The 24,417-nt window shown below is 42.0% G+C and overlaps 1 protein-coding gene across 6 annotated transcripts in view; it reads right to left on the bottom strand.

Moving 5' to 3' along the window:
* SETD5 (SET domain containing 5) overlaps positions 1-24,417 on the bottom strand; it is a 71,031-nt gene that overhangs the window by 18,604 nt on the left and 28,010 nt on the right. For 2 of the 6 annotated variants that reach the window (XR_008233538.1, XM_052777598.1), the window contains exons 3-17: positions 21,738-21,843; positions 20,642-20,853; positions 20,263-20,321; positions 19,667-19,854; positions 18,589-18,627; positions 16,816-17,058; positions 11,674-11,822; positions 11,242-11,359; positions 10,702-10,811; positions 10,170-10,416; positions 9,883-9,963; positions 7,188-7,451; positions 5,997-6,317; positions 4,223-4,465; positions 490-619 (exon numbers count right to left, since the gene is read on the bottom strand). Coding sequence is in view for 5 of the 6 variants with exons in the window: in XM_052777598.1 (XP_052633558.1) it covers positions 490-619; positions 4,223-4,465; positions 5,997-6,317; positions 7,188-7,451; positions 9,883-9,963; positions 10,170-10,416; positions 10,702-10,811; positions 11,242-11,359; positions 11,674-11,822; positions 16,816-17,058; positions 18,589-18,627; positions 19,667-19,854; positions 20,263-20,321; positions 20,642-20,853; positions 21,738-21,843 (2,510 nt within the window). In the remaining variant the exon portion in view is untranslated. Of the gene's footprint in view, positions 1-489; positions 620-4,222; positions 4,466-5,996; positions 6,318-7,187; positions 7,452-9,882; positions 9,964-10,169; positions 10,417-10,701; positions 10,812-11,241; positions 11,360-11,673; positions 11,823-15,958; positions 16,097-16,815; positions 17,059-18,588; positions 18,628-19,666; positions 19,855-20,262; positions 20,524-20,641; positions 20,854-21,737; positions 21,844-24,417 lie in introns of those variants that run through there. The other 4 variants (XM_052777599.1, XM_052777600.1, XM_052777601.1 and 1 more) reach the window with 4 other exon arrangements.

Raw genomic sequence — 24,417 nt, 5'->3', positions numbered from 1 at the left:
GTAGAAACATTCAGACACGATATTTAACCATTCTGCTTCTTTACTCATAGATTTTAGCTTCTCCATCTTTGAGACTTACTTAATCCTTCGCTTATTACATATGTGCCTGTGAGACTTTACTATATCTTCCTATAGTCAGTAGATATTTAGTTGTCCATCTAACAGCATCCTGCTGAAAAGAGATGATATTGTACCCTTCCCCTCCACCCTCCATTGGACAAATGATCACACAGCACTAAGGTTGATGATGCAAGATAAAGTGATGATCTTTTCACAGGAAAATACTGAGAAACTTTACACATTCTCAAGCTAGAATGGGTCTGCAGAAATTTGAATGAATGGCAAAGTAACATTCCCACCTGCCATAAAGCTGTGCCATCAAGCAGCAGTACACATTAAAATGTCATCCTGTACAGCTGCCCTTGTTATTCAGCAGTTTCCCAGCTTCACTCAAGCGCCCATGCTGCCCTGATGGTGCTGAGCACTTACCTGTGTCATCTTTGCAGATGCTGGAAGAACTGCTGTTCTCGTTACTTTGGTATAGACACTGGGTTCTGTTCTCTTGCGGAGCTGGTGAGGTCTGAGTCATCCCCTCTTCCAGGGCTTGTTTGATCCAGCGCTGAAACAGAACGAGACTACATAAACGTGCAACCCCTCCGGTACTTTCTATGTAATCTTGCAGGATGCACTCCAACTCCTACACTTCTGTGCAGCAGGGCAGACTGCTCAGAACACTGATATTACCTCCTTCGCATGCGCTCAGACAGGAACCCGTTAGAACACAGCTGTTAGCACTGAGTCTACCACCTACTGTGATGGGGCTGACTATGTGCTCTTGATGAGATGTATTCTGGGGATCAGCAGTCTTCAGCAATAACACAAAGATAAGTAAAGAGCAAATTATAAATAGATAAAATGCAAAACTCTGGCAGCCAAAAACTATTAAAAGCAATCTTAATTAAAAGAAAAGGGAGATAAATATGATACTATCTTAAACCCCTGTTTTTTGCAAAAAAGCTGTTTCCTGCCCATGAGCACAAACAAACTGTCCCCCTGCTCCACTAAGGCATATTACAGCTTAACACAGATATTGCTCTAACAATTCCAGCAGAGAAATGGCTGAGTTTAATCACATAACAATTCTTCCAGGACTGTGCTTGCTGCCAGAAACAAAGAGCAAAAAAATCTGATAAAATGCAAGCAGCAGTTTTCAAGGGGGCTAAACTCAGAAGAGAATAATAAAGGCAAATCTTTTCTTCAGCTACTAATAAAAGAGATAAAAGTCACAGTGGTCTTCTGAACATGGACAATAAAGAATGTTTCACATCTCATGCAAGTGAACATGAATTGAAGTCTCAGCAAATCAGCTGCTGCAGTGGGTGTGCTAGCCCTTTATCTTGATACAAACTGACTCCTGGTGGCAGGCAGGAAACCTTTGCTTACTTTACTATAAAAAAATAACTGCCACAATATAAGGAAAAACACCCAGGTGATTCAGTAAAATGACAGCAAACTGCTGAAAAAATCCAAACAGTAACTTGCATTTGTGTAGTTTACCCAAGGGACTTGCTTTACCAGCCTTTTCTTCTCCCAGAGAGGTTTAAAATCGTAAGTTTACCTTTCAGTAATCCACAGTTCATCTGCATGCCAGCAATAGGTATCCTATTAGAGATACACGTATATGTCTTATGATTCCTCAAAGCTATCACGAAAGTGCATCAGTAACTCAGTGGCCACAATCCTCAAAGTGAAAACTTCAATACGAGGATGAAGAGCAGGTGTCAGGATCTATTTCGATGGCCTTCACTACTGTACAGCAGACGCTTCTTCTCTGTTCAAATATAACTCAATGGATTCCACTGTGGCCACCAGGAAAAGCGAGAAGTGCCAGCCAGTCTGGAGCACTGCTACCTCAAATGCAGCATCTGATCTGACAGCCAAGTCACTGTACAATGTGTGATTAACGTGAGCAGGTTATACAGTTCAGTTTCCTTGCGAGGTTCAGACACTGGCATGCTTTGGATGCAAACTGAGATCATCAGCTGAGGTTTTTTGGCACAGTCCTCTGTAGTTTAAGGAAGAGGCCTGCTGACAATCCAAGAAAATATGTGATCTATTTCAACAGCCTTTATAAATCAGCCTTCTGACTGAGTAGTCAGAAGCACACAAGACAGAAAGATCAGGTCTTGAGAGAGCAATGTCATCAAGTTCTGGACCATTTCTAGACCTCAGATGGCTGAAAAGGAGGTCTTCCCTGTGAGAGTATTCTAAATATTCCTGAACATGAGAAGCAGACTTTTTCTACATCTCCAGACTGTTAGTGATAAAAACACCTAATGCTACCAAGTGTTTTCCATGAAAAATCTGGGGAACTCCTACAAAATGGATGAAACCCCTTACTAGAACAGTTATTGGTTATTTACTTTCAAAAAGTAGAAATCTAACGAATTACTTTCTGCAACATCTGTTCGGGACACAGAAACTTTCAGTATTTTATTAGTTATTTAGATAATGGAACAGGTAGTGTACTTAAGTTTTCAGATGATGCCAGCCTGAGAGAAACAAGAACATGCTAGAAGACAGTATTCAAGATTTCCTACTAAACTGGGAAATGGATGGGGAAAACCAGGATGCAGCTTAGCATAGGCTAGAACAAAGTACCACATAAAGCCAGAAACAATAATTTCTAAAATTACAAGCTCAAAAACTAATGGGTTGTTCTAACAAACATAGTAAATCATGAACTGAACACAAGTCTAAATCAACATGTCAAAGAAAACTCAGTCGTCATAGTGGGATGCACAAAATGGGTATAGGCTACAGAACACAGAGCAACTTTCTGCTTTGAAAATGCCCCAGCTGCAACACAACATCCAGTTTTGGACACTCGGCTTCAGGGAAGATGTGGACTAAATGGAAGTCATCCATAGTGAGACTAGTCCATTCCCTCTCCAGCTGTAAGAATTATCATATGACTAGAAAACAGCCAAACGTAGCAAGAGATTGGAAGACTTGTTGCATGACAACAGTTTTCACTGAATTGTGAGCTTGCTGGCTAGTTGTACAGCAAATGCACCGAGCAGAGAACTTGGAATAACTCTGCCAGTTTTGCTCTGGGTGCTTCTCTTTTCCCTGAGGCTCAAAGACACTGTTAAGGTTCAAAAAAGCAGCTTGAACCTTGCAATTCTCAGCTTAATGATGCATGGGGAGGTCGCCCAGGCACAGGGAAACAAACATGGTTTTGTTCATACGAGTATATACGAACCATCAAGAGCTTTACCTATGAAGGAAATACCCAAAAGAGACCCTTAGCTTCTTTTTGTAGGTGCCTGTTAGGGCATGACAACAAATTGGCTGAAGGTGGAAACAGTAAAGTCCAAAGCTTCTCTCTGGAAAAACTCCCTCAAAGGAAGGCAAAGAAACCAGGACATGGTACCTGACTTCGAAAGCTACCAAGACTGGAAGACCAGAAAGGATTTCCATAAAATTGTTCTCAGGTAATCACACAGGAACTGGAAGAGCCCCTGAGCAAAGCTGACAGGTGATAGGCAAGATGGATTCTGATAAAAATCTGACTGAGCAAACCAACCTGAACTAATGTTTCCCTGTGGATGGCTAAATGCTAGGCACTTACTGGCCACATACCATCACTGGAGGAATGAAGTCCTCAGCTTGGCTCAGTTCAGGCTTCCTACACAGCCACAAGTATCTGTTGTAGATAGACAGTCTATGATCCCAAACAAAGAGCTGTGCACTTGCTCTTGTGAACAGGCAAACTGAAAGCTTTGCTAAACAACAAAGGCTCTCCGAGGACAATGGATCTTGACTGAGGTACTGTATTCTTCAGGTCTTTTGCAACACTGTCCTATCCCCACAATGCCAATCAGCCTCTGACTGTGAAAGTAGTAACATATGCAACAATTAAAACTCCTTGAATCGCATATGCTGGATAATAAACAGCCACTGCATATTTGAAAGTACATGTTTCTAAGAGGAGAGTCACAGAACAGTTCTACCATGGTAAAAGGTAAGTATGAAGACTGAACCCCAGCTAGGAGAAGGTCAGCAGTCAAAGTCTGGAGACTGCATCGACACATCAGGCAAGACCAGCTCAGCAGGAATACATGGAATAGGCTCAAAGAGGACACAACAACTTTACACGGGTGCCAGTAAGAGTTTGATCAGTATATAGCCCCTGAAAGTAAGACATGAGCAAACATACCTTTTTACAGGAACTGTAAATTCCATCTAACAGAAAGGGCCTTCGACGTCTCTCAGGATTGAAAGGTGAACCAAAACGAATGTAGTGTTTAGGTGTGGTACAAATCAGCGGAGAGTGGATGAGACCTGGCAACATATTTAAGGTAGTTGCCAAAACTGTTGGGTCTGTAGTAATGCGCAGAGGGCATTCAATAGGGCACTCCTGCTTTTCTGCCTTGTCATTCAGCCATTCTGTAACAAGATACTGAAGGAGAAAACACACGTCAGTACAACTAGCACAGGTGAAGAGGAAAGGTAACATGGCACAAAGGCATATGGGGAAGCAATGCTCAGATCAGTCCACATGCTAAAACCTCCCTTCCTCCTTAACAAGAAGGAAGACAGCCAGGACTTCCTGCATCAAACCCAATTCTCATCTGTTAGAGGCACAACAGGTAATCCAGCTTTACAGAAGGTTCTCCCAAAACTTGATCACCTTGTTCAAAACTAGTTTCTAGCTGTAAGCCTAAATGTATTAATGGCTAATTTATGCCCAGTGTGTGGCAGCTGCCACTAGCTTCTGCTATTTTTCCTCCTTTCCTTTCCAAGTTCCTCCCAGCTTGTGCACTGTAGTCCACAGTCACATTCCCTCTTGGTCTTCAATTCTAAGCTGAAAGCTAACCTCTTTGACCTTGTCCTAAACAAATACACCCCAGCCTGACATCCCATCCCATCCCAAAAAGATACTGCCACTGATTCCCACACCAAACATTTTTATGCCATTCTAAATTTATTTTTAAATTCCAACTAATCTTTACTCCATAATGGCTCCATTTTTCTCTCTTCGTTCTCTTGCTGGTATACACAAAAGAACCTTTGTTTTACTATCCTTCACAAGATGCAACACCCTGGTTATTTCAAGGTGGTGGTGTTTTTTCAAGTAAGTCTCACTACATCTCTATGCTGCTTTATTTAAGATAACTTTCCTGGTTGACAGTTGGGAATACGTGGAAAACGTCTTAAGATCATATGTATCCAACCTTTTCTAATAAACATCCTTTCTTTTGGGTCCAAACACTAGTGCTCTTTTCCAAACTATCAGCATCTAGTTTTTAAATGACAGCTACTGCATCAGAGTCGTAACAACCACTTTTGCATACTGCTGACAAAAGCTTTTGCTAGCTTACTGTGCATAGATCCAAACACATCAGCTCTCCCCATATTTCTATTAGTACCTTGTTCCCCTGCAGAACAACACAAACAGCTTGTTGTCCTCATGGCCTTTGCCAGCCATCTCCCAAGCCTCTTGTTGCCCTCCACACCAGTACTGAAACATCTGCTTTTTGCTTCCCTCACCCAGGGCACAGCCTCATCACCCAATTCCTTATGTTGCCAAGCCCCTCCAACCCTTCTCTCCCAGAGCCCCTCAAGCTGGAAGCAGTATCTTCCCCATGTACACATATACAGGTGTATAATTTGCCTCTTTCTAGACTCTTTGCCATACCCAAAAGTGAGATCCTTCCTGTTGCACCTGTACCACACCCTGTTGGTATCTAAGGTCTATGTAGACTTGCTGTAAAGATCTGCTAATTTCTTTTTCCCATCGTTTTGTGTACAGGGTTGAGCAGCTAGATGCTGAACCATGATGAGGGCTCTTAGCCACTATAGAAGAAATAATACAAAGTCACATAATTCCAACTGTTTTGAAGAACTGTTTCTCCTGAGCCAACTTTTCGCCAAAGGCCACACAAAACCTTCTTTGCCCCTCTCCAGTTTGAGTGCTCAATCATATTTACCTTTTTAGTTTTGGGGTACTTTACTGCAGCTCGATTAGACTGAGATCCTGCAGCCAGGATAGCAGTTGGGTCAGATCCCATCAACTGTCTGCCTTCTCCTGGACCTTCTACATTGCTGACATCTGTTGTGGTTACCAAGCTGGCAGTGCTTCCTTCCTCTGGGACAGCCTGTGCGAGTTCAGCTTGCTGGGAACTGGCTTGTTTCTGCCTTCTCAGTCTTTGTGCTGAACTGGTCCGGTATCGAGAGAAGCGACTTTTCGGTCGGGGTCTGGAGGGTTTGGCTGGAGCTGGCTTAGTAACTGTTTTTTCGGGGACAGCATCCTACAATATAAACTGTCATTAGTCCGAGCACCTCTAAGAGTATTCTTTTTCTCTGCATACAGGATCAAGGATTGAGATTTATTTATTGACACTACCTGACTCATAAAATCTGGTTGGACTTTGTTTGTATTGGCTCATAAGATGGCTTTGGGGGCTCTTCTAAAACACTGGCACATTATATTTTTGTCTGCTGTGTTCTTAAAGGGATCAACCAGAACACTGGTCTTAAGGAAGAAAGCAGCAGTATGAAACTTGCCACTTGTCTCAAGGTAATCGCTCTCAATCCTGATCTGAGTTGACATGTATCATTCCAGGTAAGCATCTGGACCCTACCATATAATGGGAACACATGCATCCAAAGTAGACCAGGCCAAAAAACCCAAAGAAAAAGCAGAAGAATTCCTCAGTCACTGCAGTTACACATTCAACTTAACCTCACACTAGTACAGAAGGGGCCCACTCGGTGAAGAAGCTGGGCTTGTTCAGCCCAGAGAAGAGATGAATTAAGGGGACCTAATAGCAGTGTTCCTATATCCAGACTGAAGCCACCAAGATGCAGTGGTGCACCAATGTACAGACGCTGAAATGAGAGGTTCAGACTAGATAAAAGGCACAATTTTTTCACCATGAGAACAGTAATGAATTGGAAGAGGCTTCCCAGAGGGGCTGTACAATCTCCATCCTTGGATGTATTCAAGACAAGACTGGGTAAAACCCTGGCCAACCTGGTCTGACCTCAGAGCTGATCCTGCCTGACGCAGAATGGATTAGAGACCCCATGAAGCTCCTCCCAACCTGAACGATCTTATGATCAGGTATGCTGCATCTGAGCTTGGTACAAGCTATTAAACAGTCCTATCTTCATCTTACCACTACTTGTGAAGACCGTCGTGTGTTCACCCCAGTATTGCTGTTACTGTTAGAAACATTTGGAGCAGCAGCACTCAGTGCTGAACTTCCATCTTCAGTTTCAGGAGTCTCTGTTTTTATTTCCTCCAGCTCAGGAGCTTCAGAATTGGTGCTGATTTCAGCATCAGTGCTGTTACGGTCTGATGGTTGCTCTCGTCTCCTCTTTCTCTTTTCCAAGTTTTCAAACATGTGCATGATGGCTTCTACCTTCCTGTCTTCCCGGGACTAGAACACAAGAGTAAATTTAAGTCAGCACTGCAAATTAGGCACATGAAGAGGAGGAGGCAAGAACAGATATGGGATGCAGCACAGGAAGAAGAACAACTGCCAAATAGCAACGACAAGAGCCAGAAAGGGGACAGAGAGAAGCAGTTCTTTTCAGATATTTGCATTTTTCAACATGGCAAATTTCCCAGAATAACAACAACATAATCATGTGTTCATAGAGTAACTAGAAGAACTAGACTTTGTTCCTAAATAGGACCACTTAGACACTACTGAGTTATATTTATAAAATAGCCACAGGGAAATGCATAATTTTGAAGAACTAAAAACCATAAGAAAGAATAAATAGAGTGAAGAGACAATTTGGAAACAAATAGAACTACTCGCTAATGACCAAACATTAGAAGCAAACAGAAGCCAGAGGCAACAGAAGTAAGTGAATCAGTAATATGCAGCAAGTAAAACACACCACACAAACTGACTAAAATGATTCAGATTGATTCCTTCCTGGCGTCCAGACATCACCCAGCTCAAAAACAAAAGCTCTTGTCTAAGCAGCTTACAGAGTGGATAAGAAAAACAGAACATGAGAGAACAGAGAGGCAAAACAAAGGTATTTATTAGGTAAACAGAAAGGACAGGAAATCTTATCACCTAGCTGTGTCAGAAATAATTGGTAATTATGCATGTAAAAGGCCCAGTACAATAATGCTGCAGTGACCAGCAAAACCTAGGCTGAATCAAGCGAATTTTATAAGAAGTGGTGTCAAGTGCCTTCTGAGACTTCTCATGGAGGAAAGTATCTTGAAGCACACGGCAGTACTCAATCACAGTAGCCTGGCCTTTACAGTTTTCTGTTCAAAATATTCAATACACACACAAAGAATTAGAGACTAGGAAAACTATAGATACAGGTATTTACCTGGTGCCAAGTATAGAAAACTGAATCTCATTAAAGCAGATTAACTGGTGCAACGTACAGGAACAGAGCTTACAGGCTCACGGGAAACTAACACTTCACTTAGTCTTCTTGAACTATACTGTCCCAGAAAGAGATCAGCTTCCCTGCATTAAAATGAAATCTTCCCTCCAAGCTTAAAGGCCAGTCTGATGGATGACTGCTTTTATTCAAATTTCAATAGAAACTGACTGCTTTATCTTGCCTGTTCTAAAAAAATCCATGAGATAACGCAAGGATCTCTCTGCTGGATGCCCCTCGGCTCTGCAATTTGCTGCACTATCTTAACATTTAAAGCATTCTCAGGAAATTTACACATAGATGATCTGTATCTCCAATCAGAGAAAGACAGGTGATTAAGGTATGTGAGGGAACTCCTAGCTCCACTACATTTGTTGGCTCGTAAAAGGATGAGAGCACTTTCTTTTTTTCCTCCTTGGGTTTTTGGTTGGCTGGTTGTTTTGTTTGGGGTTGTCTTTTTTTGTTTGTTTGTTTTGTCGTTTTTTTTCTTTGTTTTTTTACTTTGTTCTGTTTTTTTGTTTTTTTGGTTTTTTGTGGTTTTTTTTAATTAATGTATTAAGTAGAGCCAGAACAGCTCCATTCACATGCATAAAACATTCTAATCCAAGGGGTAATCCCAGGTGCCATAGGAAGCACAAGAAAAAAAAACCCAGCTCTACTCAGTATCGAAGGCGGCTCAGAAGGGACTTTGTTATCAAAGATCCAAGAGCACTAAGAAATATTTTGATCAAGAAGACTGATTCAGACAACAATGATTTAGGAGCACAAAGGGATCTCCTAATAAAGAACACAGCAAATTTTGTTGACTTGTGCCAGTAGTGCTGTTGGTGGTCTACCCCTCTTATTAACTTCTGCCACTTGATCCTACCCTTTTCCCACATGGCAACAAACCTAACGCAGCAAAACGTGTCACGTTTTAACAAAAATCAGGTTCCAGTTCATCATATGATCTAGTTGAAGATGTCCCTGCTCATTGCATGGAGGGTTGGACTAGATGACCTTTAAAGGTCCCTTCCAACCCAAACTATTATATGATTCTACGATTCTATATGGCTCCAGAAATTCTTGTACTGGCAATAAGAAAGGGCAGCAGGAACATAAAAACGGTGCGATTACCTTTTTGGAATCTGGTGCTGATTGTTTTGTTAATGGTATGTTTTAGACTATAGAATAGCCCTGAAAGTTACAGTTAAACCTTTCAATCAGGAAACAAACCTGTCGTATACCTTCTAATCTGCAGTACTCTAACATAAATCCTGTTATGTGGAGTCAACCTGGGTGGTTTTCGGTTGGTTTTTTTGTTGGTGGTTTTGTTTTTTTTAATCAAATTACTGAAGACCACTGACAGTTGGAATTTGTGTTGAAACAAGTGAAATAACCAACTGGACATGCTGGTCACTGCATGAAGCAAGTCCTAAGGGGGATGATACCCAGACTGAGAAAGGTACTTGCCCGGCGGCTGTGGATCAAGGCTCCCTGTTCATCTACAGGCTCCTCCTTCTCCCCTTCTTGTTTCTCCTCCTTCTCTGCCACCTGAAAGAGAAGCCCAGACTTAGTATGTCAGACAAAATCTGGTACTGTTTTAAAGTTATCAAGATGCCTAGGGTAATCTAAGATGCTAAAGGTTTAAAAAAGGCCTCCTGCAGTTTCTGTTCTGAAGATCCCAGTGCTGTATTGGATCAGATTCCACAGCACTGAATAATAAAAACATACATATAACAAAGTGTCAAGGGTTTTACCTCATTGTCACTGACTGCTGCAGGTCCCTCAGGAACTTCCTCCGTTTGTTGACTGCTGTTCTCATCTGATGCAATGCCCTGCTGTTCCATTTCCAGTTCCTTTCGACGGGCTTTTCGCCGGCGTGTTTCTGCCCCAATCAGTGTGCCTAAAACAGGTGGAGGTAGGTGTTCTGCAGCATTTGGGCTACGTTTCTGCACAGGGCAATTCCGGTTCCCCTTGTGACACGCACAGTCCACTTTATAGTTGCTGCTCCAAAACACAAACATAATTTGTGTCACTCTTCATTTCTCAACCCTTGTACAGAGACATTTAATGCATCTCCTACTAAACATCTCACCACGTGCCAAAGCAAGGACAGCAGGCTACCTTATGGCCTCTATTGTAGAATATGCCAGCAGAACTGGACAGAATAGCCGGAAAATGCAATTCAGTAGAAAACGGAGCAAAATGTAGAATGCGAGGAAAGGGCTGGAGGAAGATGTCCAGTCCAGGAGGGCAGTGGAGAGCTCCTGGGCGAGGTGAAGGACTCACCAGATGTTGTACTCATAGTCAAAGGCGATGGTAACCTCTGTGTCCTTGGCAATGGTGGCAACAGCATAGATACACAGGTGGATCATCCCATCAGCAATCACATGACGAACCTTGTTAAACAAAGTAGAGAGAAACTAACATCTCCACAAGTTGCACTTCTTACTTTCAAGAGGGAAGCCTCCTTCTGCGAAGTAGCTCTTATCTATTCCATGAATAATTATCCTAAATTCTCCATAGGGAAAAGGCCTGCTTCACTGCTCTTGTCTCATCCTGTGCTTTTCCACTTACTACCACCTGCTTACCCTAACTATCACTCTGCAGCCAAAGGAAAGCCATAAAAGAAACCTTTTCCTTCCAAAGAAAAACATCATGTTCCCAAACTTTCTCATCTTCCAAGCATAAACCATCAAACAAGCAAGAGATGCAGAGAATTTACCCCATTTACTGCATTTTAAGTTTGAATATTTATAAAAAGGGAAGGCACTAAGCCTGTGTAAAACATGTATTTGCAACTACAGTGATGGTGAAGAGAGAATTTACCTCTGCATTTGGAGTGCAGGAACGCCTGATGAACCTGGCATCATTACCAAAGGTGCGGGCATCAACACACATTTCAACGCCATTGAACTTGGAGTAGAACAGCACAAAGGGATATGGCCTGGAGAAGTAACAGAACGTCTCAATCCCAAAATACCCAATTCCCATGGCACTTATAACAGGTATCCCTCACTTCACTGGAAGCAGCGCTTCCATCAGTGCTATTGCTCTGGACACTTATGCACTTCCATCATCACAGTTTAACAAAGGGTTTTGGTCCATAAATAGAGCATCAAGCTGAGGTTGTATATTTGATTTCACATTTCTATGGATGGCACAGCTGACAAGGCCCCTGTAAGTGTGCATTATCCCATAGAGACACTAGTGTCTCCGTGCCATGATGCTCTCACATTAATCACTTCATAGTACTCTTACTTTTTGAAGAAATGCCCATTGACCTCGAATTGCTGTCGTAACATAACCTTCCCTCGATACTCAATTATGAGGGTATCTAGTGCCAAGTCTCTTGCTGCCCTCAGGATCTTCCGGTGCTTCTGAACACGAGTCACCCTTCCCAGCTGCAGCTGTAACAAAAACCAGAGCAAAATATGAGAATTTAAACCAAAGGCCTCTAACTCATGAAGAATATTTTACCTACATGAAAAGAAAAATTATTCTAGTAGCAACACACTCTAGAGTAGAAACTCTGCCAGGCAAATATATTGTTTATTCTGTAACAGTTTAGTAATAAACCAATGTCCTTGATAATATTTATCAAAAGCAAAGAGTATTTATTCCTTTCCTTCAAAAGTAAGTCTCACAAATCAGACCAAGTATTTCAGTCTTGCAGCTAGGAGGCATAACCAGACCTGTCAGTTGCTGCTAACAGGGAACTGCTCTGCAATTAGGGCCACTTTCACAGCCAGAATAACTCAAATCTTCCCTAAATTGTGGGTTGTCACACATTCAGAGGAAAAAACACAACCTATTCCTTCTGCAGAGGACGGTAAATTCTAGCTAACAGGCCAAAGACTTAAACTGGCAATTTCTATCTCCATCCAGAAACTTCTCTTCATCTGCCTGCTCAACTAGTGCTGTTTATTTTTTTTTTTAAATGAAGAAATAAATTTTTAACTAAGTAGTGACAGTTTGCTGAATCTTCTTTACGTTAAAGTCTACAGTTCTGTTACAATGGATTTTCACAACAATGTGTCTTGACAGTATGAAACCACAACTTTCTTCAAGCACAGACATCCAAATACGACACATTTTACAGAATAATGGAAGGGATATTATAAGCACTAGGGCATAGGAAAGACTTCTTCCACAAAAACAAAGTGCTTTTCTTGCTTAACAGATTGAACCTCTCTGCAAGTAAAAATTACGTGAAGATGGGTGGCTGCCTCACCACAAGAGCTATGCCTGCTCTTTCCTAAGCATGCTGTTCACTGCTCATAAGGACCAGGTTTTGATACTTTTCCAGAGTGAATTGAGGCATAAGTGTTCTTACTTCAGTAATAATGACAGTCTTCTATCTAAATTAGAAGTAAACCACAAGATTTTATTAAAAGCAAGGTCCAAACTTTTCCTGATAAAACTGTCTTGTTAGAAACAGCTACTGCACAGTCTGCTCAAATGGATAAAAATCACATTAGCATAAGAAGGGGCTCAATCTGGACAGTGACAGAATGCATGACATTCTAACCTTGTGAAAATAAAGTTAATGCCTTAAGGCAGCACTCAGTACTGGGAACCAAACAAAACCCTCCGTATTAACCATATGAAGGAATTGAACCACAGATTTTTTTTTTTTTTTTTTTGGTAGCAATCTTGACTGTGCTCTGAATGAAACCTCTTTGGGAAGATGACTTTTATTCTTTTAATATGACATCATGCTGCAGATCTTGGATCAGCCAGTAAAGTAAGATCCATGTGTTGACTTCTCTCACTCAGGTCCAGGATAAAGATAGCTTTATAAAAATATTCATTTGAAACCTATACAGACAGGAGTAGTGGTCTTGCTATTCCAGATCTCCTTTTAAGAGATATATCCAGTGCTACATTTATCAAGCTTACAGGGTATATCTCTTTTTCATACCACTGTATCTGCCAACAACTGGAAAAACCTGCATGTATGTATTGGAGACTCTGAAAAGCCTTGCAGGGTGTCATTCATCTCTTCATATCTTGGGTCCTGATAGGAGCTCACAGAGTATTCCCCAAGTCCACTGAACTGGCATAAAAGAAACATGTTACTTCCAGACTAAGAAGCCACACTGCTGGCCCTAATTTATCATGGGTTTGTTGATCAGAAAAGTGAACTGTAAGACAAGACTGTTTCCATTGCCAAGAGTAGTGGCTAAATTATTTTAAAAACATTGGATACACTTTGTACTATCCAACTGTGGTAACAGAGAATAAATAAATGGGATTAGATTTGTTAGTGTGTGACAAAAGGAGATAAGGAGAAAGTATCTGAAGTTAGTAGATAAATTAGGACTGAGACACAAGCGTGTCTCCAGTTGAATAATTTTGTTTCTAAGCTACCACTTGTTCGTTGTTACAATCAGTTTCTCATCTAAGCTGGCCCTACCCAGGAAGGCTGGACCAGATGACCTTCAGTGGTTCCTCCCAACCTAAATTATTCTACAACTCTATCAAATTCTCTTCGTATCTTTCAGAGATGTGAGTTTAATGTCTGGTAGCCTTCACTCTCACCTTTGGCCCATGACTGACTTGTATTAGTGTTCACCTGATGCTGGAAAACAGCTTGGGGAACACAGGTGGGATAAGGTGGGGTGGTAGGAGGAGAAGAGAGCCCATGAAGGAAAGAGAAGCTCTGCATCTGTAAAACTTAACAATTATCTGAGTTTGGTAAAACAGGAATGATCTCATAGCTTTTCTGACAAGACCCCAGATCAGCTTGTTTTCATTCTCTGAATTTAGAAATATGAAGAGGATTAGCTGCCATGCTTTCATGTGTGAAAAGAACAAATGATTTTATTCATGTCATAGGCTAGGGATTGCTGACTGCTAATCAGACAAAACTGTTCTGATATGTTTGCAAAGCAACATCTGCATAATACTCAGTGGCTTTATTTTATAAAGGCCCTTTTGCTCTTCACTTCAGAATGTGAAATCAATCAGGGGTTTGAGCTCAAGTCAGCAATTATCAGAGGCAACAAAGGGCAAATACTGACCCTGGGTTTGGTTGGCAACAGCAGGCAGAAAAGTGATTCACAGCTTTCAGTTTGTCAAGCATCTGGCAGTAGCCAGCACTAAGATGATTTTATTCATGACACTGAACAGCTTCATGTTTTCACAAGTTTCCCTTTGCATCACTAGGACAGTTGAGAATTGGTTTATCCAAAACATTCCAATGATCAAAATCCCATATCCTGCACGTATAACTCTTAAACCATCTTTCCCTACTCCTGGCTTGGGGGAAGATTTCAGGTCACACCTTCTTCTCTCTCTCTCTCTTTTTTTTTTTTTTTTTTTTTTTTTTTTGAAGTATACACTTGCATCATTGTTTACCCAAACCAAAAATCTCTCAACTGTGAGAGTATGCAGGGCATCTAAAACATTTTATTTTTATTCCTTTCTCCTGTCTCCAAGTCTTCATGGCCAAATAGAGCAGTTATGATACCCATCTTCTACACACAGCTGCCATCTGCATATTGACATGACTGCCTTAATTTTTTTCCTACCTCAAAGTACCTGTTTCCTTATCTCCCAGAAAAGCTATTTTAACATCCAGTAATGATACCTAGTTAAAAGACAACTGATGCAAACCAACAAACCTTCTCAGTTTGTCTAACAAAGATGAGACAAATGAGTGGAACAAAAATATAAAGCACAGGATGAGAGACCACGCACTCCACACCTGTGCAGGGTATCCTCCTCACAACACTCCACAGCCATCTGCTGAGCAGAGAAAACAAGGACACAAGGGCTGACAAGCAGCAGCCCAGGACAGCCACCTGGTCTTTCCTCAGTATCCAGAGGAACTACAAAGCCAGTAAGTCCCTTTACACTTTCCCAGCACGTGCAATGATAGGTACCTACCTACAGCTTGTTTAGAGTAACTGCAGCTCACTATGAAGTTTTGCAACTTTCTATCTTTTTGTTTCTTTGGGATACAAGGCCTTTGGAGTCTTCTGATCTGGAATGCTGGCCACTTTACCCTGTGGGAAAACCTATGTCTGTACAGGCAAGGGAGAGGGCGAGAGAGCATGACAAGAACAAGCACGTTTATGTATGATATCTTTTATAATCGTCTTCCTTCTGTACTTTATGAAGGTAATAAAAAGAAACAGCATGTTTTATTACTTCTTTCAGGACTTTTCCTAAAACTCATGTGAAGGAGATAGAAGAGTTTACATTTAGACTCAGAAATATTAAGATTTCTAGAGAGGCAGAACTTTTTCTTCCCTCTGTTTCCTCAGTTGCTCTCTTTAGGAAGGCTACTCACATAGCTAAGTAGAAGTGTTTCTCCCCAAACCCCACAGAAGTCTTATTGCAGAACTAGAGGCAAGAGTGGAAGGAAGTTGAGTCCAAAGTCCTCTTTCTGCACTCTCCCTTACTGGCAATATCTGTGCACTGCCTGATGTGCCTCACCTACATGAAAGCAGAGGGAAAAGTGGGAGGGAGCACGTGAACTTCACAGAGCGGTGAGTCAGCTGATACAAACAAGAATGATTCAAGCACAAATATATACCTGATATTCAGGTTTCTGACTCCGCTTCCATTCTACAGAAGAGGTGCCCCACATCTGTTTTGGAGCCCATCCTTTTCAGTTGCACCTATCTCCATTCTCCTGGACAAGGAAGCCCTACCTCCATTCTCCTGGACAACGAAGCCCCACAAAGCCTGAACTGAGTGGGAATGCTGCTCTCTGTTCAATAAAGCACGGACCAGATGAAACATCAGCTGAGAAAGTAGCGGGGAGGACATACACCACACAAACACATTCTTTTCCTGTTTCTCCTTCTCTACATACACTTCATAAAGCTGGCATGACACCAATCATTGCACATCTCAGAAGAGAAAAGTCAGGGAGAGACAGTTCCCTAAAATCAATTGTAGTTGTGCAGCATTTGAAAGTTACCAGAGTCCAAATAATAATCCAAAATATTGAAATAATCTTGAAAGGTTCTTTAAAAATAGCTTCCCACAGAACATGAGCCAGGAGAAACAAACACACACAACCTCCCCACCCCCAACAAACCAGGAAAACTCAGCTGGAAAGCAGGAAATTTCCTATCTCCAGCAAATGATAGATCTGGTTCTGCCTCAAGCAATTCAGTGACCAAAAGTATTTATGGTAAAATACCTGTGAACCATATCACAGAACTGTATAAAATATCCCCAACTTAGCAACACTGATCTGGCTGAATGCGAGTGTTTCTGAATCTGCCTTGGTACTGGCATTTCTTCTGTTCCCTTTTATATAAAATCTAAGCCTATTGGTCTGAAATTGTATGACCAGCTACGATATTGCTCACCCATGCCCACACCTTATGTCTAGAAACCAGAGGACCTGACCCACCCCACTTCTGTCACAATGGTTCTTACCTGCATCTGGGACCCAATAACAGTATTATTGCAGGCCAACTCTGTTTTGTTGATTGTGTCTAGCATAGCCGTTTTCCCCATGTATTCTTTATTAGAGTTTAGATGACGCTCCAACAAATTCTGTACATCAGCACTGTACTGGTTAGTAAAGGCTTCTTCGTACTGATCTGTCCAGAGTCGTATTCGATTCTCCCACCCTTCAGCTGTGTTTTCATCCAAGGCATGTGCTTCAGAAGGGGAATTCTGCACCAAACAGCAAAGAATGAATGGCTAGCACACAATGGGAAAAACCTATCCACAGCGCTCTGAGCATATGAATATGCTACAAAAAAAGGCAAATCTATTCCAAGCTAAGAAAGTGCCAGTTATGAGGACACCTTTTTCAGAACCTGCATCCGTCAGAACATTGTACAACAGTGCCACTTAGGAATCTACAGAGAACTCTGTACAGGACTAAGACCTCTTGAGAGCTGGTCCTCGGCACTGCTACATACAATAAAATTAAGCTAGTACATAACCAGAAAAAGTTTAAGTCACTTTGGAAAAATAATTAAGTAGATTAAAAAAGCGAAGGAACAGAACACACAAAGGCAAATAAATCTCATGTAGGCTTTTCCTACAGTCAACCCACTCATGTTCAACATAATGCTAGATGATGCTGACTGCATCTCAATCTTTGCAGTGACTGATCCGAAAATACTTCTGAACCTTCTAGCTAAATGGTCATCAGGGTTTCAAGAAACTGAACGTAGAGCATAAGCTAATACCCAGAGGGTTAAAAATGCAAGTCCTAAGCAATGTAAAGAAGAGAGGGCAAAATCAGGTAATACATTTATACCACCTTGTAAGGGAGGGGAAAAAAAGAAGCTGGTATGAAAAAAAAAAAATTAAGCTTCATTCTTTACTTTACAATAGTTGAAGTAGTTCAACAAATAGTATTCCAGAGGGCAGTAACTCAACTGGCTTCATATGGGACTGAGACATACATGCCACTGAGGTATTAGTGACAAGGACCACTAAAGAACAATCATTATTTGCATCATACATATTAAAAGCATTAAGAGTTTTAATGCATTTTTACCCTCTCAAGGCACTTGCGTACTATGGAAACAGGCACATACAGACACACCACAGGACTGTTCTATTTCCTCTGAGCCACCTGCTAGAAGCTACAGTACTGGGGTCAGATGGAATTGGGTGTACTTTAAGGCACCTCTTGTGTTTCTAGGAACACGTTTAGGTCAAAATGCAAGCCTATTTTTGTCAAATAAACTTTCTATCAGATAGCCACACCTACCAGTATTGCAGAAAGTCAGAGATAAATAATTGTCCCATCCACCCCTAGTAAGGGGATGTGGAGAGAAACAAGGCAACACTGCTAGGGACTCCCAACTTTAAACTTGTGTATACTTTGATGCCCAAGCTTAAAATAGCATTGATGCAATCAAATGATAACTGACCTCACAGAAGAATGGCCACAACCAGTTCTACATCCCTTACATCAAACACCCCACTCCCAAGTGTCATGAATCAGTCATATCTCTTTGAACTGGATGACATTACCTTACAGAAAGCTATCTGAAGCAAAAGCAAGGTTCAAGGAGCAATTCCTGTGATATCCTTTTGAATAGGCCTGCTTGTGGTGCATGGTAAGGCTTAAGATTATTCTGAGGCTGGTCCCACAATCAGAAATTCCCCAGGCAAACCAAGAGAGGTACAAAATACAGGGCAAAAACCACACCACCATCACAGAGGGTTCTCAGTTCTACTCACCTTCATCCTCAGAGACTTTCGGGAGCCCTCTCGAAAGGCCTGTCCCCCGAAAAAGGAGAGAGAAAAAAAACCAAACTATTATGTATTTCCTCAGAATTAGCGTCCCAGAACCACACTAGATCTTACTCCAACAGACTAACCCTTAACAAAAGATGATAAGAATTACAGGAAGACCTACACAAGAAGCAATGGACTTGAACAAAAAGACTCTGCAATGCAAATCCAGTGGAAACTGCTGAAAACCTTGATGGCCAGGATTTCTGAACTAAAAAGGCCTGCCTCATACTTAGTAAAAATCTCAAGATCAAAACCAAAACTATCCCGACTAACCCCACTTGCTTTGACAGAAGGGCCAACAGAATCAAGCTGGTTCACAACAAAAAACCTGAAGCCCTCACATGGCTCCTGCTCACAGTCTTTTATTTAATCAGTGCCCACCAGAAGAACTTCAAGGGAAACCTAACCTGGGGAAAATCATGGTAAAGCTAGCAGATGATGGGAAAGAACCAGCTGCTCACATACTTGCATTCCAATATAAGCAATCCAAAATTATTTCAGTCCTCAAACCCTCACAAACAAGACAGTAAAGTCATCCTTCAACAAATGTTCATCACTACCTACATAGTTTTCCACACAGGCACTAGCTCTGTCCCTGAAGAACAGTGCGAAGAAGCTCTGCAGCCCAGATTCCTTAACATAGCCTGCTAAGAAATGCCATGCTCCCTTCATTTTTCATTCCATTCACAGACTGCCCCTTTGTCACAAACAGATGGACTCCAAAAGCTATTTCCCAAAATCCTAATAGAGCAGAAGGGAAACTATGTAATTGAATCCAAGCTCTGAGCATGAATGGACAGCATTGGGAAATAAGGGTGGAGTTCCAGTAAGGTAATTTTTAAACCAACAGCCACGTAGTCTAGCAGGTCACAAATACAAGGCATCACGTTATTACACCAGAAAGAGCAATTCCTGACAGGACAAAAGTTTCTTGTCAACTGCCAGCTTGTCAACCTGCTCTCAACAATACTCCACACAGCATTTGGTAGGAACTGTAGCAATTGTGTCTCACTCCACATACCTTGATCTTTTTGGCCTTTGGAGCAGCGCGAGCTTTTTCTGTACTCCTCTTCCTCTTCTTAGGTTTGCTTCTACGAACACGGTTGACAGTCAATGTGATGCTTGTAGGGGTGTGCTGCGTAGCTGTGTACAGCACTGTAGAGGGAGATAGTTCTTCATCCCAGCTCTCAGTTGCACTGCTGTCCCCACCTATAGAGAGGAGTGCTTTGTTAGCAACGTTTTTATTCATCCCAGAGAGAACAGCTTACCCTTATGTCCATTTTCATCAAGACAACTTGATGACCCTGCATAGCTCTTCCCTGACAAAACTATACCACCTCAGTTTTCCCACCCAAACTGGGAACAGGTGTCCCAAACTTCTGATATCTCACAGAATGGCACTGATGAACATTCCCCTTTTCTGTTCACAAGACAGTGTGATTTTCCCAAGAGCTAACTGAGGTGAGGCAGAAGGAGAGGAGAAAATCCCAGTGGCTGGGAGGCAAAGAACATTAGCGGGCACAGATCATGGTTAGATGCTTACAACAGCCAAAAGACAAAGGTCTTGTAGAAAGAAAGCAAAAGTCGCTGTTACCAGAATTACAACCTCAAGCTCACCTGACACGTTGTCCTGCTTCCGGCGGCGGAGTCTGATCACCTTCCCCCTGCTCATTCCTCTGCCAAAGGAGAATGCACAATTGAAGCTGGTTTGTAGGAGTAAAGTCACTTGAAATTCAACAGGATGTCACAAGATGCGTGCCCTCAGTGGGGCCCAGGATGATAAGAACATCGATTTAACATCCTCATCTCCACTGCTGGTGCCACCAACACTTGTCAGGCTGACAACGCAAAGGAGGAGGGTCAATACTGGGTAAAGCACTGGAAAGAACGCTCCAGTTAGCAAAAGGAAGTCCGTCCCACAGCCCAAACGTGACACGGTTCAGTATGAGAAGTCAACACAAGGAGCAGTCCAGATCTGCACTGCACCAAAGCTTACCTGCACTTTTCACACTTGAGGAGGAAACCATCTTGGGAGACACTGCAGTGGCACCAAGTGGGAATTGATTCTCCTTCTGAGGAGCTCTCACTGTCCCCGGAGTTCTCCTCATCAGGTGAGTGCAGGCCGTTCAGTTCTGCACGAGGTATAATGGTCTGGACAGGAGGAGAGGCTGGCGGTGTTGGAGGAGGAGGGGCTCCATAATTATGATCCTGAAAACGAGTATTTGCAGTACTACTTTTAATGTGAAGATATGATGCCTAGAAACTGAAGTCCCAAATCCACAGTTCCCAGGTTATTATTTAACAACTGGTGTAAAACAGTAGTCTGAATTCCTCGATCTACCAAGAAGGTAGAACAATAGCTCTGAAAGATGTGAATGGTTTTCTTCTGCACCAATGAATTAAATTCAAAACCTATGAAAACAACTAGGCTATTTCGACATTAACTGTTGTACAGCTAGTAATCCAAGATGACATCAGTGGTCAAACACTGGAACCGGTTGCCCAGAGACGTTGTAGAGTTTCCATCTGTTGAGATATTCAAAACCCAACTGGACACCCAAACCACAACTAGGCAACCTGCTCAAGCAGAGTCAGCTTGAGCAGGGGGGTTGGATTACATGATCTCAGGAGGCCCCTTCCAACCTCAATGATTCTGTGACATCCTGTTCATCCCATAGTTTGAAGCCATGCTCCCACTCTTCCTGACTGTTCCTTGTTTCTCAGAGCTATAAGTTACCAATATGCAAGTCTGCGCAGTTGAAACAAGTATAAATAGTGCACAATAAACCAAACGGGGCATAAAATTACCACCAGGAAAATATTATGTATTCATATATATTCACACTTCATTCATATACTTCAGTTAAAAATCTATCACCTAGAACACTAATAAAGCTTGCTTTATAGAGTATACAAGACTTCACAAACAATAAACACACAAATGCAAAATGTATGGCAGAACTCAGCTGTAACTCTGTTCCCTAATAAATAAGCCAAAACTCCTAAGGCTTAACAGGCAAAAGACTATGGAACAAGGAGAAAAGAGTAAAGTAGACAGTAAAGAGCTGATTCACTGCAGAGAGAGTACTCACTGCGTAAGGCAGCCCGCGATAGCTGTGTTTCTGGGTGGCCCCATAGCCGTGGCTGGCGTACACATTCTTCTCACTGACAGCTGGACTAGCTTCCACAGACTCTGGGCTGCAGAAAGGGCCAGAAGCAAAACCCATCAATACAATATCATTTTTTTAGTGCCAGTATTTCACTGCTCTCTTCTGTTCAACACATGAGCTCAAAATGAAGAAACTTCACGAAATTGAGGTGTTATTATGCACTTCACCAGGCATCATGTGTGCAGAAGTTGTACAGGATGAACCTGCTTTCAGAGGGAAGGAACTGAGTAAGGGCCACCCTGGGTAACTCATTAAACTTGGTCTCAATCTGGGAAGTTAAAAATAATTAGCATGTAAGAAGCTCAGTTTCCTTATAGTTGAGGAAGTTGGGTCTAGTTCAGCATTCACATCTGAACTCAGCCAGCCTAATCTCAAAGCCACTGAACAGTACCTGCCATGTTATCTCTGCAACAGCTTATTTCAAATAGCAGCTAAGCAGCTTTCCTGCATCTGCGCTTGTTTCTCTCTCCCTCAGATACTAATTGTTAGCTGAATCCAACATTCTGTGATAAAGTCTGCATGAAACCTGCAGCTGTCCTGACAGCAACTACCAGGAGTTGGAGATTCCTGTTACAAAGAGGCAACAAAATTCATGACCTGGACAGGCAGTGGCCACAGACAAATCAGATTTGCCCTGCGCTTTCTATACAGCAACATGGTGTGCAATGTGCTGAACAAGAAATTTGCTGCTGAGGTACAATGCACTCTTCCACCACATGGTGGTGAAAAAAAACAGCTAAAAATGAAAGGTATATCCTTAGCAGAAAGCTGCAGAAACCCTACTCAGAAAAGGGACAGCTGCAATTCAATGCAGGGAATATTAGATAATGAGGCTACAGACAGAATACAAGCAAGGAAACACACTGTCTGTTACAAGCAGAAGATACAAGTCAGCTAACCTCTGCACAGATCAGAAGTAGGGCCCATATCAGAATACAGCAGAATATTACTGAATCCTATCTGCAGGTGAGATGTTCTTCAAAATTATAGCATGGAGCTGAGCAAGCAGGAAAGAAAAAGAGGGTAAAGGAAAACTTTACCTTAGACCTCTGCTGCTCTGGTGAGATCTTGCAGGATTCTCAGTGGGTCCTACATTGTCAGTGTGAATCAGGCAGTACTCAAAGAACAATGGCCAGTGGTCACGCGTGGGGCAGCGTTTAGGCACCACCTAAGAACACTAACCCCTGTGCCCTTTGGACTTCCTATTAGTTCTTGAAATCTCTGCTGCATTGAAGTTTGCCCCACCCTGCCACAACCTGATACACTCTCCAATGCACTAACCTTCTGAGCTTCTGGCTTATTCTGGAGTAAGGTGGATCTGTCTTTGTAACATAAAGGGAGCAATAATTTATTGCACAAAGAACTGCAGAAAGTAGAAGACCTTAAACCTGTGCAAACTGCACTTTTGTAGCTCAGGATTCAAGAGCATGACATGATAAATTCAGTTGGTTTTCAATGTAACTACAGCCAGCTAAATTGTCAAAACCAGGAAATACAGCTGGTGATACCTCTCAGAGGACACATTTCTTAATAAAAGACACCGTGCAGAGCTTGCCACATAATCCAGCCTTGCTGGATCTTTTCAACAGTCCTTTAGGACTTCCAGATTGGTACAGAGTTAAATCCATTCAGGTTTAACTGTATCTTCAGAAACAATATTAGAAGGAACAGACCCTAAACAGCGTAAGCAGCAGATCTGTCCTCTGTCCAAGTCACCCACATTTCTAACTTCAGTCAGCCTCAAATACCAGCAATGCTGCCGCAAGCATTAGCAATAAAACTTCAAGACTGTTGGTGCAACGGTGTCCAGGGGCAACAACACTGGGGCCCATGCTTCCTCAGCAGCAGCCTGCCAAGGAGCTTCAACAACTTCCAATATGCAGTCAGACTAACACAGCGTAACTACTCTGCAGCCTCCATGCCACCCTCAGATGAACACAAACACCCTTCAGCATTTTCACCTCCCCTCTGTATCAGAGGCCAGGGGAAGATGCTAAAGCTCAGCCTGAAAAGAGGGGCAGCTAGTTTTCCTTTTACCTTCCCACGGCCTTCCTGATGCATATCTTTGAAATCAATCCCTTATAAGAGACAAGAAGCTCAGATACCCCAGACTTCATGCATCAAACTAGTAGAGTTTCAAAGCAGCGGAGGATAGCCTTAACTTTGAACAGATTCACGAAGGACACTTCAGCAGTAAGTAACAGTGCATCAATGCAAAGCCTGGAGAATAAAGTCCTGGCATTCCCAATTTTTAGAAAACAGACAGAGAAACCAATTCAGAAATCTTCAAAAGCCTTTTTTCAAAGCACTCCAGCCTAGCCTCAAGTTGGACCTACAAATTTCTTACAACCAGGGAAAAAGAAAATGCTTTGCAGAAGGTTTATAGACAGTCTTTTTGATATTTAATTGCTACAAGGGATGTGTGTAGATATATCTGGCTCTCCTTTCTACCATGCTCAGCTCTGAAAGCAAAGTGCCTAGTATATGAGTAAACTATTTAGCACTCTTTCTCCTGTCATAAACAGTTTAAAATTCCTGCATGTTGACTCTTTAAAGTGCTGGTGTGGGAGAAGCATGGTGACAAGCAATACTGAAATGTTAA

Source organism: Harpia harpyja, chromosome Z, assembly GCF_026419915.1.
Source record: "Harpia harpyja isolate bHarHar1 chromosome Z, bHarHar1 primary haplotype, whole genome shotgun sequence".
Taxonomy (NCBI): domain Eukaryota; kingdom Metazoa; phylum Chordata; class Aves; order Accipitriformes; family Accipitridae; genus Harpia; species Harpia harpyja.
Note: the sequence above shows the minus strand (reverse complement) of the source record. Positions and strands in the feature narration are given on the sequence as shown.